Here is an 18,296-nt window from a genome sequence, read left to right as displayed (position 1 = left end):
CCACCTAAGGTCAGTCCTAGCTTGCCTAAGATCAAAGAAATTTTTAACAATAACTTTTGGAGGTCTTTAATGAAGCTAACCCTAAGGTCCTTTAAGCTCCATTAGATGCACGTTGTTCTTTGATAGACTACCTCTTTTTGGACCCCTATTGAGATGCAATCATCTCTCCTCTTGGTCTTTTGCTAAAGTAAATCTAGAAGCATTTATTGCACATTTTTCGTTGGTAGACCGTCTCCTTTTGGACCCCTATTGAGATGCAATCATTTTTTCTTTCGGTCTCCTATTGAGATAGATTTAAAGCACATATCTATATCTTAACTCTTGTTCCTCTTTTATCTTTCCATATTAAATGATGAGTTTAAAATGAGAAAATCGTTTAATATTATATTTTATGACATGTCTTGTACAATGACAATCAAAGCGCCATTCATCTTACAAAAATTCAACTTTTTACTCGATGACAAAGCACATTAAGGTGAGATATCATTTCTTACATACTCTTTTGGAAGAGGGACAACTAAAGTTAGGAAAGGTGCGCACAAGTGAAAATTCTGCATACATATTTACAAAGATGGTCAACAAGAAGAAGTTGAGCTTTTGCTCATCTTCAATTCACATTCAAAGATAAGAAGCTAAGATGGAAAGCAATCACAGATTTGGTGTGGAGATAAATCTCCAAATAAGAAGTATGAAACTTGATTTATCCCTTATAATTTTTAGTCTTTAAAACGCACATTTGTAAAGTCCCTAATATGAAAAAAAACCATCATAAGAAAAATCACTCGTCAAAAAACCAAAAGTTCACGCCAGTCTGCTAGAAACTGGATTCACCCGAATATTATGACCGAACAGCAACCGAAAAGTGATCTAAAATCATTCGATCGATGGCCGATAATCAATAACCAGTGGCCAATAGCCGAAAGTCAATGGCCGATGATCGGTATTCGATTTCAAGGCAGAGTTGTCTTTTCAAGGACGGTCACACATGCACGCATTGGAGAGTCCAATTTGAACTTGTCTACACAAGGACAAGTACATGCCGTTGCCTCTCATGAAAAAGGACAACCCTTTTGTCTTATAAAGGAAAGCCTCTTCTTCACACAAAACGTATTGTAATACATTGTGAAGTTGATGAAATGTGTATGTGAAGTGGTGAGAGTGAAACAAGACAGGAGTTCCATTAAAAATATAATTCTTTTGTAACTTACTTTTAGTTTGAAGTACTAAAACCATTGAATGGTCGTTTTCCCGTGGATGTAACCCACATTAAATGAACCACGTATATCGTAAGTGCTCTCTCTCTCTCTCTCTCTCTCTCTCTCTCTCTCTCTCTCTCTCTCCCCCCTCTATAACCTCTTGTGTGTGAAATGTTTCTCTGCATTAAGTGAACTACTCTAATATCTACTTAACTATGCCCTATTTCCTAATAGTTTCACTCAATTTTTATCTTCCACATACACACCACTTACATGCCTCATTTTACGACAAAAATCAAACAAGTGACATACATGCATCTCATATAGTTCCTAGTATAAGAGGGTAGTCAACTAGACACATTAATCTTCACTCCACTAACGGTGGCAATTAGGGTTCCCTCAAGCATGCTATGACCCTCCTGTGGGTCACGCAAGTAGTTCCACTACACCCTTTGAATGGGCATTACCTTGGTGTATGTGGGCTCCCAAATACTATTCCATTCTAAGATTTATGAGGCTTCTTTCTGAACGTGGATACATGATTGTGTACACTATTCAATCACATTGAATGCAAAATTGTGTTCTACATCCATGTTTGCCAATGGCTCTAAAATTTGAAATAAAAGCATCTCTAGTTCAAATAGGAATGACAGTCAAATTGAGTTTTTCTATGTATGTAATATGTAAGGTTATTTGATTAGGCACATGCTTCGAGAAAAATCAACTTTGGTGAATTGTTTCCTTTTGCTCTTGTTCATAGCCAGTCTTGTTGAATTTCTAAGCAGTCGAACATAAACCGAGCTTTCCCAAACACTGATTAGGCCCCATTTGACACAGATGAATCTCAATGCTCACATATCCTGGTTTGTAGTGTCAATATCCCAGCTGAAAATAAAAATACCCGTACTAATTTCATTGGACCTTAAAATTCAAGGTAAAAGAAAAGTGGGCATCAGTTATAAACCCCAGCAACTACACTAGCTTTTGGCATTAGTCCCTGTTGTTAGACTAGTCTGCCCTTAAAAAACATGGCCAAAAAAAGGGTTTTTTTCGAGCAGTGGAGATAATAATACGAGAGGCTTACAAAATAATGCACAGGCCATTTACTCGACTATTCTCTTAGAGTTTCTTCATGAAAAAAATGTCTTAATCAGTTGCTAAGAAATGTTCCTAGCATTGAAGTTAGCTTGCAACTAAACCCATCCAGCTCTGTGGCAACCTGCCTTTCTGCAAAGGCACGTACAAACCCTAAACACCCACATGCAGAGCTGGCATCGTTGTGACTCTACCCAATAAGCCTGAGGGGGTGACCTGCTCTTCATCCAGCCAATCTACCATATTGCACCAAAAGACCCCTTAACCTTGCAGCTTCTTTCTCAAGTTTCTCAATGCTTCCGACTTCGCCGATCCTCCAGCCCCAATTCCCTGCCTGCACACAGCTCCTAGGAAGATTAGCAACCTAAACCATTGAAAAAACTGATGCAGTTTGAAAATGTACTTAGTTTGAACAGGGATTGCCCAAGCAACCAAGCTGACATGATTGCTTGCAGAACCATTGAAGAAGCCCATAGTGAAAGCTACCAATTATTGAATGTCAATAGACATCGAGAAACATAGGACTGAAACTTGAGGGCCTACCCAGACTATCAACTAGCTTCGCTAATATATAGCTGGTATCTGGTCACGAATGCACAATCGTCTTACAAGCTCACGATGATAGTATATCAAAAACCACTGAATACTACATGATGGAATCCACTAATCCAAAAGGCCACAACAAAATCCTGCATATTGGTTTAGGAAGCTTCATAGGAATGAATGTTAGAAGACCAACCAGGTTTTTAAGGTCTTATAAAGGTATTAGAGTTCAACTATCATCATCACCAACTTGAAGTTTCTCAAAAACCAGTGATGGTAAAATAAAGACAAGTACAGTCGAGGCCTAGCACTTGCTTAATTTAACTGGTCATAATGTGACCGCACCCCAACAAGACCATTCTTGCAACTTTGCAGGGATAGAAACAACATCATACAAAGCCAAAATACTCTGTACCTGTACAGCAGGGGTATTCATTCTTGCAGAATTGTCGAGTCCCAATATGTCTTGCATAGCAATGATGGCTGTTTTGCCAACAGACGAAACAGCTGCTCTTATGAAAACCCAAGCAACATCATCCTCATCTTCCACAGTGAGATATTCCCGCACCTAATCAAGATAGCATCAGCAGAAAGGCAATATTAGCATGGACCAAAAACTGGCAGACTGACCATGCTCTAAAAACAGTTAAGACCCATGGCTTAGGAATTTATTTTAGGCATAAGTAGAAATTTACAGCTTTCTTTTCCTCCAGGCTTATGCGTTGCCACCAGCCTACCATCTGCAGGGGCATGTGCCATGAAGAACATAGTCAATTATTTATTAAAGCCTAGCACAATCAAAAAAATATCATTAGTAAGTGCCTCACCTAAGAGCCTGTTAATATTATCAAATGACCAAATCTCAGAAACTCCCTAATGTGTTCTCCGATGTGGTACATAGGAGGTCAGGAGGAAGGACAGGTAGCCATTTCATTAGAGAGAGGGGACCAAAGGACTTTATGACAATGATGAGGGAACAGGAAGGTAGAATTTCCATGGACAACTACCTAGTTAGTAAACACGGTTCTACATATCACGCAAGAGCGACTGTAGATACAGCAAGGATTAAAACAAAGACCTGCATTGCTCGTTGGCAATGGAAGAAAACAAGCAGGCAAAACAAGCTGGATGCTTACAGTGTCATTATCATGAGTTCCAGGATACACAACTTGGTCCTTCTCATGGTTGTGGAGAAGATAAGGATTACTTGAACCGCCTCCAAATGCTGGTAGAGTCTCAGTGTTAATTCATGATTTGAAAGAAATAAGTCGCAATAAAGTCAGAAAGTTCTGCAGTAATTACCAAATTGAAGCACTGCCATTCCAGGAGCATTGATTGCCTTGCGTAGTTTCAAAACATCTCCAGTTATAATACCCTTGAGAAAGAGCCCCTCACATAGCCTCAATACATCTTTGTGATGATTAATTATGCAACATAACTTTAAGAGTGACGTGATGGGCTTACAAGATCTTCTGCGATAATGTCAACTTTTCCTACAGCCTTCTTCACAGCTGTGAAAATTTCCTCTCGTGGGCCCATCTGCAATAAAGCTATCACTTGGCTTGATATATGTAAATGCCGATCAGAAGAAACCAGAGGCAGCACACAAAAGGGGAGTAAAACACTAACCTTCCAGCTTCCTACCATAGCTGTCTTAGAGTCTGTTGAGAGTACCAGTGACAAACCAAATAAAGTGCATTAGAACGACTTAATTATAAAACCAAATGATTAAGTTGGCAGTTTTGCATTTGAACTGTGGCCCACCTGCAGGGATAGCCCAATAGCCTGCCAAACCCCGAAAATGATCAATGCGGAACTCATCATACAGATCAAAAGCACGTTTCATCCTCTTGATCCACCATGAATATCCATCCTTAGCCATAGCTTTCCAATCATATAATGGACTGTTCAATCACTGCAGAGAATTAGCGCAGCATCATTTTGCCCAATACATGTAGCTGAATTAATCATGGCGCCATTGTGTGAGACACCAACCTACCTCCCCCAAAGCTGTCCTGTGGAACTGAATGCATCTGGAGGAACTCCACTTACAAGGAGGGGCTTTCCTGTGACTTTATCCTATCAAATAACAAGCAGCACCAGCAATTACAGAAATTCTAACATAAACTTGTTGTACGAAGACTATCACTAACCAGTTCAAACTGATTTCTGTTCGCCCAAACATCTGCACTATGCCCTCCTACATAGATTGGCATGTCACCTATGATGCGGATGCCCTTGCTATTTGCATACTTGTGCAAAGCCTGCCACTGTCTTTGAAATAAAAATTGCTGGGCAACAAAGGCATCAATCTGCGCAAACATGAGTTCAAATGAGTAATGCCACTGACAGAAATCCTGACCACGAGATTAGCAAATGACTTACAAAGTCTTTGTGCTCCTTGCGAGCACTCTCAAGAGCCTTTGGATTTCTATCTCTAAGAGGCACAGGCCAATACCACCAAAACTCTTCATTCACAACAGCATCAATGGCAGCAAAAAGAGCTGCATCCTCAAGCCATGCTGTTACACCCACCCAAGACGTTAGGGTGCATCAACATGGCACTTATCCTTAAGCCACATGACATCCCACCTTGCAATAAAACACAGAATTCAAGGGCTACTAAATACAGTGGGTGAGTCTAAATACTTAATTGTCAAGTACCTTTCCTGGTTAACAAAAAGATTTCAGCTATCCCACATATAAACTTGAACTTAGCAAGGTCCATATGCCAAAAAATATCAGAACTACGTGCATCTCATCATAAATAACAATATTAAAAAATTCCAAACTCTCTTTCTTGTAAATTTCAGACTGCCATTGCTCCCATCTGAGAAACTCATAGAAACTTGCATCCTAAAGAGAGCCTGCAAGGGCATTGTTTAAAAGGAGTGGGGCTGTTTTCAGCAAGGTCGATCTCAAGAGTGGATACCATCTTTTTCTGCCACATTGAAAACAAGTAACATCCTTATCCACGCTCGCTGCTGCTCCTGCGCGCTCCCCTCCCCCCCCCCCCCCCCGCCTTCGCCCTCGCGCTGCCCCAGCTGTGCGCTGCCTGCCTGCGCGCTGTCTGTCTGCCCGCCTGTGCACTGCCTGCCTGCCTGCACCCAGCCTGCGCGCAGTCCAGCCAGAGCGCAGCCCCGCCCGCTGCCACCCCGTTTTTTCGCTGCCCGCTGCCCTCGCTGCTCCAGCCCCATATCCTCACGCCCCCCCCCCCCCCCCTCCGAAGGCCTCGTTTAAATTGCTTGGCAGAGGATTTTCAATTGTTTCTTCTCCTTGCCGAGCTCTCAAGCGGTAGCCTTCACATCCTCCTTTCTCCTTCAGAGCAACAGACACTAATGGAGGCTCATGCTCCGCCCCAGAGGGACTCCTCCGAAGCCCCCTCGCCCGACTCCGCTGAGCCCACCATTCGACTTGCTCTTTCGCCGACAGAGCAAGCAAGCCTAGCCGCAGAGGTAGAGCGTCTGCAGGCGACCTCGGTCATTTGCAAGATTCTCGGCACCCGACCCAGCAGAGGAGAGCTGCGTGACCTTCTCCAGGCCCGCCTTCTCGCAGAGGTGGGCAAGATTTTGGATGTCCAGATTCTCGGACGGGGGTACTACTTGATTGAGTTTGAGACCTCCGAGATGGCTGCCGAGGTCATAGCTATGAGTCCACTGGCCATCCGAGCATCACGCGCCCACTTTCGACAGTGGCGTCATGGTTTTGACCCGACTTCGGATATGCTAGTAGAGGAGGCAGACATCCCCATCTCAGTCTGCTTTCCGAGTTTACGGAGGGAGTACCTACCACTTCTCTCCAGGATTGGCTCCGCCATCGGGACTGTCCTGGAGACACCTCGTACGGCAGCATCAGTAGCTGCCAAGGCGGCTGGCATCCCCTCAGTTCGAGTTTTGGTCAAAGATACCCACACGCTCCCGAAGGTCATCCTTCTGCCTCGGGTGAGTGGGGGTTGGTTTGGACAGAGTGTGGAGTACTCGGGTCTTCCGAATCAGTGCTTCATTTGCAAACAGATGGGCCACCTAGCGAAGGCCTGCCCACGGAGGAGGCCACGACCTCAGCCTCAGCCTCAGCCTCAGCCTCAGCCTCAGCCTCAGCCTCAGCCTCAGCCTCAGCCTCAGCCTCAGCCTGCCAAGGCTGGGCCGCAGCCGCAGCCAAAGGCACGACGCACAGATTCAGAGTCACCCTCCGAGCCTGGGGCTCCAACGGAGGAGGGGTGGCAGCAAGCCCGTGGCCGGCGACGCCAGGGGCCACAGCGACAGCCTGACACTCAGAGTGGCCCTCAGGTACCCACTCAGCAGCAGTGGGTTCCCACGCGGAACCGCTTTGGTCCTCTTGAGCACGAGGAGCCCCCTACGCCAGCCTCCACCTCCGCTTCACCCTTGCCAGTCGCCCCCCCTTCAAAGTTCCCCTCCTCCTCCTCATCCCCCCCCCCCCCCCCCGCCCTCTGCTCCCGTCCACTCCCCACCTCGCCCCTCTACCTCGTTCGCCCCACCCCGCTTTTCCTCCCCCCCCGCCCCCTCCAGCTCCCTCTCCCCCCCCCTCGTGCTCCAGTTCCACAATCGACTCGGGAGACTGGTCCCTCACCGGCAGCTAGGAGATCTCTTGGCAACGCCTTTGCCACGAGTCGCCTAGCGAGAGAGGGTCAGCCCTTCTTGCGGCCCCCTCTGCAGATTCAGACATCTTCCCTTGCAGCTATCCCTCGTGGACTGACGAGCATCGACCTCCGCCGCCGCCGCTGGGATTTCTTCGACTACGGGTTCACTCGCTTTCTCGGCGATTCCGCAGCAGACCATGAGGCAGCCTGCTTCAGGGTCCATGCTTTGTTCCTCACCGCTAGGGGGACAGAGGCCTTGGACTCAACAGTTGGTTTCTCCTTCCCCCTCTGTGGTAGGACCGAGACAGAGTGGTCCCTCGACTCAGTGGTGGGATGGTTGCATACACAGGTTCTCGAGTTCTCTCACCACATGGGAGAACTTGGAGTTACAGATCTACTGCAGACATTGTGGCCATTGGCCAAGTTTGCGGTGACACCCCCAGACTCAGCAGGATGTCGGCACATTGTGGTGTACTTTTTTGCTGATACGCAGTGTTTGCCTTGCTATGTATACATTCATGAGGACTCTTGGACAGAGGAGGTTGCTTTACGCACGGCTCACTCTACTTGGGATTGGACTAGGCACTCACTACAGTCTCGCCTATCTAGAGGACGCTCGGATGCGGATTACTCCCCATCCAAGCCAACCTCGAAGATAGCCTGTCTTTCTGCTGCGGCAGCATCTGTTCTCTCTCGCTCCCCATGAGGATCGTCTCGTGGAACGTGCAGGGACTAGGTGGGCCCTAGTTTCAACGACAGCGGGGCCGGTTGCGACAGGAGCTTCAACGTTGCCTTGTGGGAGGAGAGATCGATCTCCTTATGCTACAGGAGCACCATCTGTCTGAGAGCCGCATTCGGCGATGCGGTCAGATTTTGCGTGGACGATATGATACCTTTCGGTCATCTGCTTTTGGACCTGGAGGCATCCAGGGTTGGGTATGTATGACTATTGCGGACTCATTGCAGCAGGCCATTGTGGGCAGAGGGATTATTGTGCCAGGCAGGGCTCGATGGATTACTATGCATGTTCAGGGTGGCCTTGTGGGCTTCCTGAACATCTATGCGCCCAATGTGGCGAGTGCTCACGTAGAGTTTTGGTCACAGATTGTTGAGTCTTTGCCACAGGCTAACCATTGGTGTGTAGGTGGGGACTTCAACATGTTGGAGGACCCTTCTGACAGGATTGGAGGCGGCCATGCTACTATGCATGGAGTCGAGTTAGCAGCTTCGGAGAGGTTGTTTATGACTTTGAGGGTCTCGGATACTTGGCAGCACTCTAGCTTTGTGAGTGCCTCCAAAGAGTCTTTCCTTCTCTAGGTCGGATCGCAGAGTGGGTGGAGTGAATCTATCGCGGATAGATCGCTTCTACACTAGTGACCACTTCAGTGACTTGGGGGGATCAGTGGGCATTCTGGCAGGGACCTCCTCCTCGGATCATGCACCAGTGATCCTCACAGTGGCAGACAGGTAGCGGAGTGGGAGCACGATGCTTCGCATCCCAGAGCGGGTCTTGTTGGACTCAGCACTCAGAGAGAGGGTAGAGGCTCTTTGGACAGAGGGCATGGACAGCCAGGCTTTACCTGCAGACAGAGTGGCCTTAGGCCTAGCTCAGCTTAGCCACTTTTTTCTCCAGGGAGTCTCTGGCTCGACGGGCTGCAGCGAGAGAGGAGGAGCAACGTCTCAGACGAGGCATTGCTTCACTACAGAGGATGCAGGAGCAGCATCCAGACAGTCCATGGTTGGAGGAGCAATTACAACAGGCTCGACAGGAGCTTGCTTGCACAAAGGAGAGGCGTCATGAGTTTGCCTATCACCGACAGGCATCTCAGTGGACTCAGGTGGGTGACAGAGTGACAGGTGGTTTTTTTGAGACAGTGGGACCTCGGCACTCGCATGCCAAGGTCAATCAGTTGAGGAGACCCGATGGGTCGGTTGTTTGTGAGCCAGAGGATATGCGTGCAGTTGCTACTGACTTTTACCGTGAGTTACTGTCGATTGAGCCCCAGTCAGAGCGGCAGGATGCATGCAAAGAGCAAGTTTGGGCACAGATGCCTTGTCTTGTGACTGAGGAGATGCGCCAGAGGCTGGAGATGCCTCTTCAGCTTGAGGAGCTACACACGGCTCTTAGGGCCCTACCTCGTGGTAGCTGTCCAGGTGAGGATGGGCTGACTCCCAGTTTCTTCTTGGAGTACTAGGACCTGCTGGGCCCAGATCTTTGTAGTGCCTTTCAGTACATTCTGCACACAGGAGTGATGCCGGATAGCCTGAGTGAGGGCCTGATTTACCTCATTCCAAAGGAGGGTGGCTCTTTGGATGAGATTCGACAGTGGCGCCCCATCACCATCCTCAACTCAGCCTACAAAATTCTTGCCAAGGCTCTGAGTTTGAGGATTCAGCCACTTTTGGAGAGCCTTATACATGGGACTCAGACAGGTTTTGTCAAGGAACGCAGTATCCTTGACAACATCTTCACTTTCTAGGAGGCTTCTGCCCTAGCACGGCTCCGTGGGGAGGACCTTGTGATTCTTCTTCTCGATTTTGAGAAGGCATACGACAGAGTTGACTGGGACTTTCTAGAGGGCACTCTACGCAGGATGGGCTTTTCAGATGCTTGGATCAGAGGGGTGTCAGCTTTGTACAGACAAGCTCACAGTCAGGTGCTTTTGGCAGGAGGTAGAGGGGAGCGCTTCATGCTCACACGCTCGGTCAGACAGGGTTGTCCTCTTGCCCCCTTTCTCTTTCTATTCTATGCGGAGGCGATGAGCAGATTTTTGGTGTCACAACAGGTTGGTCTGAGAGGCCTTGCACTCCCTATACGGGGAGATGAGCTTCTGGACGCTGAGTTTGCCGACGACTCAGCCTTGTACTTATAGGGCCAGGAGGCCAATCTACACAGATGTGAGCAGGCTTTGGCGACCTTCTGCTGTGCATCGGGCGCACTGATCAACTGGAGAAAGACAGTGGCTTTCTTGGTTGGCAGTGCTCCTGTGCCAGATTGGATGCCAGGTGAGGGTTTCAGGTGGATTCCTCCAGGGATTGCAGTTCGGTACTTGGGTTGTCAGGTTGGTTTGGATTTGTCCCCCGAGAAGCAGATTGCTCCTCTTCTCCTGTCCATCAGGAGAAAGCTGCTACATTGGAGCTCAGCACGACTTTCGTTGGCCGGTAGAGTAGTAGTTGCCAACCAGGTGTTGTTGGCGACTATGTGGTACATCACTTCTTGCTGGATTTTCTCGAGGTCTTGTATCAGCCAAGTAGAGAGGCTGATCAGGAACTACCTTTGGTCAGGTCGTGACACTCAGATTGCCCGAGCCAAGGTGGCTTGGTCGGTCATCACACTTCCTTGTTCTCAGGGGGGGCTTGGGATCATTGATCCAGCACAGCAGAGCAGAGCCCTTCTTGGGAAGTTCATCGTCAGAGGACTTCTTCCAGGCGAGGAGCCCTGGAAGGAGTTCTTGCCGCAAAGGCTTCGTGCCAAGGTGCCTCAGTCAGGAGGCCCTTGGCAACCTTCGACCAGATGGATCTTTACAGAGTTGCGCCAAGTTGGTTTGAGCAGGAGACTGGAGGACCGATTCGCTATGAGTGCTTCGATCTTGGGAGCTCCTACGGCGTGGCCTAGAGCAGAGACAGCTGACGTGCACGGAGGAGCGCCTACGGCAGCCCCTCGTCTGGAACCCCATGGTTAGCACTCAGAGAGGCCACTTGGTTGGGAGTCGGCCTCATGTTTCTTGGGGTCCCATGGCAACAGGTCCAGCACGCTCTCTAGGTGACTGGCTAGAGTTCACAAGTTTGTCAGAGGAGGTGCAGGGTGCCCAGCTGCAGGGCATGAGAGGGGTGCAAAGCATGTGTCAGGACATCTCAGAGTCAGTTCCAGTTGAGTGGCTCACGCCTCTCGAGCCAGTAGCACCCCGGTGGATGGGAGCCTTCACACTACTGGAGGTTCTCATTTCAGTCAAGGCCTACTCAGAGACTGTCCCAGCCCTGTTCTTCGAGCTTCACGGTGGGGGACGTTTACAGCGAGTTGCAATAGAGGCCTCGCAGGTAGCAGAGTGTTGTTTCCAGAGGATCCGAGTTGTGGGCATCTGTGGGAGGACTTGCGTCATAGACCCTGACCCAGCAACTCTTGAGACTGGACTCTGGAGGCTATGGGCTTGGGAGTGCTGTCCACTGGCACAAGTACAGTGGGATCCTGGTGAGTGGCTATGGAGGGACCCTTTCTCTTCTACAGACCGCCCAAGAGTCCCCTTCTTTCAGTACACTATCTGGCTTGGACGCCACATACTTGCAGCACAGAGAGAGGTCCGCCCCGCTGCAACACATCATTGGCAAGAGGAGGGCCTCACAGTCGAGTTCTTGGCAGCTTTTTGGCAGAGGCTGTGGGACTCCAGACAGCCGAGGCGCGTCACTTTGTTCCCGTGGCTGGTTGCACACAGAGCCACAACAGTAGGGAGTTGGCTTGTGCATAGTGGTCTCTCGGCCGCATGTGCAGCCTGTGACCAGTTGGTGGAGAGTCAGCGTCACTGTCTTTGGGACTGTCCCTCGGCCCAACAGGTGTAACTACGAGTTCTTCGGCTGATGCCTGCCCTCTCCACGGCTCGACAGTACACTTGGGAGGCAGCGGCTTGGTCCACCCTCACGGGCCTGGCACTACAGTTTGAGCTATCTTCCACCAACCGGATGATAGTGATGCAGGGGGGGCGACCTTCACTCCAGCCTGCTACAGAGCTTACTCCACAGGAGTGGTGCAGTGAGAGAGAGGAGTGTTAGGAGCTCATCAATGGCCTAGCTCTCTGGTTCATCTGGCGGGCCCGCTATTTCCGCATCTTTGAGGCTCGCCCTATGCCACCAGCAGAGACTGTTCGTGACTTTTGGCTAGAGCTGATCCACACTCTTAGAGGACAGCTTGAGGGACTACAGGGCAGCTCCGACTGCATGCGGGAGCGCCGCGAGGCTTTCCTTCGACTCTGGCGCCCTGGGCCTTTCTACACCATAGTCCAGGGGGTGCTCAGATGGCACTACTGTCCACCTGTATGGCTCTTCCCTCCTCCCATCTCTTGATTTAGCCTCATTGTATATATGCTGTTCTTTCATTGGGAGAGTCTCTCCATCATGCTTGTTGTAGCCCTCTCTTGCAGAGGTGGATGTAGCCCTATGGGCAGTTTTCAGTAACTAATAGAAGGATCTTTTTCTCGGAAAAATAAAAAAAAGGAGTGGGGCTATAAGATCAGGAGCCTATTGTAAAGCAGAGAGAAAAGTCCCCCAAGACCTCATGTAATGGGCCAACATAAGAACTGCTTGTGGACTTGTTCCTTCGAGCTGGCATATCCTCAACAATGACTGAAGTTTCACTTTTTGGGTCGTCAAATCTTTACGGGTTTTCTGATAGTGCAACAATGATCATTGTAAAACAAAGACAAATTCCTTGGATAAAGAGAACAAAACTGACTTTGGCTTTTTTTTAACAGTGGCATTAAATGTCCACCATGAATGTGACATTTAAGTTCAAGGTATCCTTTTATGTAGTCATTGCTGTTTTCTTTTGCATTGGATTGTGGCCAGCAGGCTGCTCTCACTCACTGCTAAATGTACTTCAAGCAGCAGAGCAAGCTTTGGCTTGTGAAATGGACAAATAGTAATGAGAAAAAAATGACATGAAGCACCCAACATTTGGACTTAAAAAATCGGCTCAAAACACACAACCTGAAATCGCTGGTTGCCGTCGAAACGCCTCCATCTCTGCTTTCAGAGGGCCCTTGTCCTTAACCAGTTCTTTTGCAGCCTTTACGAAGCAGATTTACATGTTGCAATCAGAATTTTTGTATTTACAGACATTGAAATGATTGCTAGATTGATTTGTTATTCATTTACATGAAGAAATAAGTAAACATTGCAGATTTGTCTCACAATAGCAGATAGCTCAGAAGCTGCAAAACAATGAATCAACCAGGTAAACCCACAGATAACAAAGACAGATCAACCTAAGAAGATCGCACTCAAGCTACATAATGCAGTTTGTCCTCCTATTGATATATGCAATGTATATGAAAACAGAAACAAAAATGACAGCTAAAATTGTATCACCTTAGCAAGCAGAGGATCTTTTAATGCTGCAACAGCCTTAAAATCCACCTTCGATACTGGCCTGAAGCAAAGCAACAAAAATCAAAGGTTACAGTTGGGAGTAGAATATAGGAACAGCACAAGAAAGAGTATGGCAAGCCCTTACGTTTAAGGAAATAATTATGAAAAACCATAAGAAAGACAAGAGCCCAACATTGGTTTGGGAAGTTCTGTGTCATCCAAAAGGCCATCTTCAACAAGGGCCTCCAATGATATGAGTAATGTGTTTCCACAGTTTGCATCCTACAAATTTATCCAGAGCAAAAATAAAAGGGGAGTACTAGAATGTATAGATTATATATAGGCATGACCATCTACCACTTTAAAAGCAAACATACTTACCTGACCTGCATAGGGTGAGCCATCTTCACCAGACTTGCGCCCAGGTGGTACCAGTGGAAGAACCTACGATAGGCAATGTTTTCTTTGCAGCAGTTTCGAAACTGGAAAATGCTTCAAATTGAATTTACAAATACATTTCTTATTGATATCAATCAATCATCTGCAAATAAGCCGTTTCTGATTCTTTGCAGTTTGTATTGTCTAATCTTAAGCATGAGCTCGTTTAAAGGGATGTATACCAAGATGCAAGTCCCTAAACTTAGATCTAAGAATGGTGGGCCAGGTATATCCGGTTACCTCCTCACTGTGGTTGCATTTGTTCAGGCATTGTCTCAACCGTGGATATTAAGCTTGTTTGGAGTGTTTGGCTCGCTTGCTGGTTATCATTTGTTCTCTTTCTTGCTTTTCCTTTCTCTGTTCGGACAATGTCCTGAATTCCTTGGGTATATGAGCACGAACATTAAACTTTGGGATCTAAGCAAGTTCTTGTGAGAAGGTTTCCCAATAGATTGAGCAAGTTTGCAGGTACGTTCATCCCAAGCAGACGTGCAAAATCGCCCAGTTATGAGTTTTTTCAGGCATTGAAGATGTCACCACTCAGATGTTAGAATGGTAGTGCAGTGCAGGATCCAAAAGGGCCTAAGGTCTGCAGGCTTTGTGTGTGTGTGTGTGTGTGTGTGTGTGTGTGTGTGTGTGTGTGTGTGTGTGTGTGTGTGTGAGAGAGAGAGAGAGAGAGAGAGAGAGAGAGAGAGAGTGTCCCGAGCAGACACTAATAAACTAGGAAGAGACAAAACAGCTCCGCCACAGGAGATTGAAGCATCACCTGCCAAAGAGAGCAACCAGCAGAATGCAGCCAATCAACGAAGATGAAGGCCTGCTTGCCAAGATCGCCGATGCCAAAAGGGCCTGGAAGCGACGTGGGATGGAGGAGGACACCGGTTCGGCGAGGAGCAGCTTTTTTGAAAGGGTCGTCATCTGCATAGGACGAGGGCAGATCGTCCCCAATGGAGGGAGGAGCCATGGCTATACCGCTATGCTCCTGCTGGGGAGGCGATGAAGACTGCACAGAGACGGCCTGAGAGAGGCGATGCAGCGAAAGAAGGGACGGAGACGAGGGCGAGGAAGGAGGATTGTTGCTACTGCTTGAGATTGCTGCTGATGCAGCTGCTGGCGAGACCGCATGCAGCCTCCTAGGCCTAGTTGGTATGTTTGAAATGCGAGGCAAGAAGAATGCCTGCGAGGCAATAAGCGCCCCGCCAAATCTTGGGGCCACCTCCATCTCCCAGATTCTCCCTTCAGACTCTTTTCCCTGTGTCAAGTTTGTATAGGCCTGGTCCCTCTCGAACTAAGGCTCCAGCCTTAATCAAATCTCCAAGAAGAGATACAATTTTGGCAGGAGGGAGAGGAAGGGCAATTTAGCCTAGAGGGCTTCCCCATATAGGCACCTGTGGAGTGCCATCTAAACGCTGCCCCATGAGCCTACCTGCAGCTTCACCACTTTCGCCTATTTTCATTGCGCCCCTCCCTTGCATCTTCATTGGGGGGTGCTTCTACCTTCGCCTAGCGTAGAGAAATGCCTTTATACCGGCTCTTGCCGGTTTGTGAGGACTGAAAATGCTTGAGCTACTGCTACCGGCTCATGTTTTTCCTTTTGTGACCTTTTGCAAGCAGAGTTATGGGGTGTGCACATTACTTTCAGAAGCTCCTCCTCTTGGCAAAGGACCCTCCAAAGTGGAGGGCCTATGGGGGAGCGCTCTTAGGGGCACTACCCCCATATGCTCAGGACCCAAGAGGACCCGTCACTTAAAGGGTGCATGCTTTCTGTAGTCAGTTGACGTGGCAAATTGCAATGAGCATGAATCCGCATGACATGAAATTGCCCGTGTTGATGTTGTGGTTGGTAACCGGATGGCACCGGTTATAGTGGCACATAAAATCAATTTATGGCATGGTTGAGGCACCCCAACAAAACTCTCACGATAAACTCCGCTCTTTTTAGAAGCGAACATGATATGGGGAGTGCCCATTTTTTATTGAACGGTCTTCCAAAGGGTATGTTATGGGGCCTACGGAGGAGCCCTCTTAGAGGGCATGCCCATAGCCCCTCGAGATTGGAGGGGCCCTAAAAAGGTTGGGGGCCCTTAAGTTCAACAACACAGGTCATACTCCATCATGAGCAAGAAATCTAACCTATAGTTGTCCATGAACTAACCTGATTCTATAGAACTTAATCTTCACAGATCTGCTCTCGAGTGTGAAAAGGTGATACTATGCACTAGGGTTGCTTCAAGCACTCCTCATTGAAAAAGCATTGCAACTTTTTAGACTCTTTATAGCAGCACCTCCGAAATTCCAAAAGGCCTATGGGGTTGGAGTTTGTTGCATTGGGGCCCTCCATTTGTGATTAGCACCACATGGCTAGGTTAATGATGGCAAAAAAATGTTACTCCTGTAGTTTTTTCTATTGTTGACATAATAGGTTGCTACAATTTTGGAACGATTTCTTTAAGGAAAAATCTGGAGAGATTTTGCAAGGGGAGTGAGAGAAAAGCGAATAAGTGAAAGGGAGGCAGCGGGGATAGGTGCAAGGTGGCATGTCCAAGAGCAACGACTTGGATGCATGTGGTAGGTTGGAGCTAGAGAGGTGATGCCGACAAGTGGGTGCCAGCAAGGTGGACAGTAGGTGCCATGGGACAACAAGCCCAACAGAGCGATAGGAGCATGACAGTGTGTGTGCGTCGGGATGAAGAACATGGGGAGTGGACAGAGGGGGGGACAGAGGCGAAAAGATGTTATTATTATTAAGGACGTCGCTCCTTAGATAGTAAGGGCTCTGTGCTGGCCTTAGCGCCTGCTTTTCAATTACGTGAGGTCCAGAGTTCGCCTCCCACAAATGATGGGTGGGGTTTTGGTTTGTTTGTGCATTGGTCTGAAGAGATGGAGGTGGGATCTCGAAAGTTTTTGCCTAATGAAATGCGAAAGGAGCAAGAGGGGATTCAAACTCGCACAACGGCGTGCAAATCCAAGGTTGACTGTGCTAACCAACTCGCACACAACCCTTCATGTGTGACTAGAGCACCTCACTTAATAATAAAAAATGAACAACCCTCCCTATCCCCCAAAAAAAAGTCCCAAATCTCTTGCATGGCTCCTGCACGATGTGCCGCCTTCCACCACTTGGTGTTGTCCATCTCGTTGGTGGTTGTTCATCGCTCGATACCTAGATTCTTTGCATTTGCTACTTATGAGGTACATTTGTTGATTCTTCTTAATGGACCCTTTTGTAATATTGTAGGACATACTCTCACCGATCTTTTTCAACGCAAGTTTGGAATGTAGCCAAGATTTTGTAATTTTAGCCGCTCAAAATTATACTAAAAGTCTTTTTTTTGCAAACAATGGGGTCACGCTCCTCATTATCTTGAGTCCTTCATAGCGCACTGTGACTTTTCACCTCGTTTGCCAAGCTAAGCAAAGAATTAGGTTTTTAACCAGCGATAAAATCACGAGGTCTGTCCTTATGATCTATGCTATATATGAAGCAGCTTAAATTTTTCAAGGAAGGAGAGACCTTCTATGTGTCACTCAATGCTTCACTTAATAGAAAACCTTATAAAAACTCTATTTTAAAATACAAAAGTCAAGGGTAGGAAGATTTAAAATGCAATAGTAACATTGGAGGAAAAATTTTGGGAATTGAAAATAAAAGACTTTCCACTTTACACAAAGTAATTGTACCCATTTAAGTGCGCGTAACAAGAAGATTTTTGAAAATGTAAAGTCAAAAGGTTTTCTGCTTTGCATAAAGTAAATGGTCGAGATAAGTGTATATTTTATTGACAATTAATGTGGATATTTTGTTTAATAAATATCTAATTTTTAAAGATAAATTTGGTTTTGTCTTTTCAAAGTTTTTTTTTTTAGATCAATATTGATATCTTTTAGAAATTTGTGCAAGTGTATTTTCAAATTAAAAAATTTGGCCAAACTTACAATAGTTAGTGAATGTATTTAAATCTCAAAGAAGTTAGAGAACAATCTCACGCTCAAGCCGAGCCTTGAGGTACTGAAGATTACACATTTTTTCTTTAAGAACACAATAGGTGTACTATAATAACAATTTTTACTTATCACAGCTTGCGACAACAGCATAGGTAGCCTTATACCAGTGTATTTTGGAAACAAACAAGTGTATTTTAAAAATAACTATAAAGAGACACTTCTATACCTTTTCTTAAAGTGCTTGAAAATTTGTTGAGCATTGGATACTTGTGTTGCTATCCCTTCTCTCCCAATTTATCGGTTACTATAGTGAGTGCGTGTATGTATGTGCATGCACATAACAAAGACATTAACAAAAACTTGAACATTGAGTATATTTTTCTAAAGAGAGGAGGGATTGCCCG

At 47.0% G+C, this 18,296-nt stretch overlaps 1 protein-coding gene across 2 annotated transcripts; it reads right to left on the bottom strand.

Annotated features, from left to right (window-relative positions):
* Window positions 1-2,131: 2,131 nt before the first annotated feature.
* On the bottom strand, window positions 2,132-15,369 carry LOC147465612 (4-alpha-glucanotransferase, chloroplastic/amyloplastic-like). 2 transcript variants are annotated; one of them, XM_086520918.1, is made up of 16 exons: window positions 14,714-15,361; window positions 13,891-13,953; window positions 13,703-13,791; window positions 13,510-13,570; window positions 13,129-13,207; window positions 5,220-5,356; window positions 4,988-5,146; window positions 4,834-4,913; window positions 4,599-4,738; window positions 4,464-4,495; window positions 4,299-4,373; window positions 4,137-4,209; window positions 3,971-4,059; window positions 3,530-3,574; window positions 3,250-3,402; window positions 2,132-2,625 (listed from the first exon to the last, which is right to left on the bottom strand). In XM_086520918.1, exons 1-16 carry the CDS (start codon window positions 15,167-15,169, stop codon window positions 2,515-2,517), a joined length of 1,842 nt encoding a protein of 613 aa, XP_086377044.1. In that variant the 5' UTR covers window positions 15,170-15,361; the 3' UTR covers window positions 2,132-2,514. The 2 variants fall into 2 exon arrangements, 1 of the variants encoding a protein (XP_086377044.1); XR_015189325.1 differs by lacking the exon at window positions 2,132-2,625 and having other exon boundaries at window positions 3,383-3,402; window positions 3,530-3,622; window positions 14,714-15,369.
* Window positions 15,370-18,296: the final 2,927 nt, after the last annotated feature.

The sequence above is a fragment of the Adiantum capillus-veneris genome, chromosome 1 (genome assembly GCF_014529385.1).
Source record: "Adiantum capillus-veneris isolate H3 chromosome 1, ASM1452938v2, whole genome shotgun sequence".
Taxonomy (NCBI): Eukaryota; Viridiplantae; Streptophyta; class Polypodiopsida; order Polypodiales; family Pteridaceae; genus Adiantum; species Adiantum capillus-veneris.
Note: the sequence above shows the minus strand (reverse complement) of the source record. Positions and strands in the feature narration are given on the sequence as shown.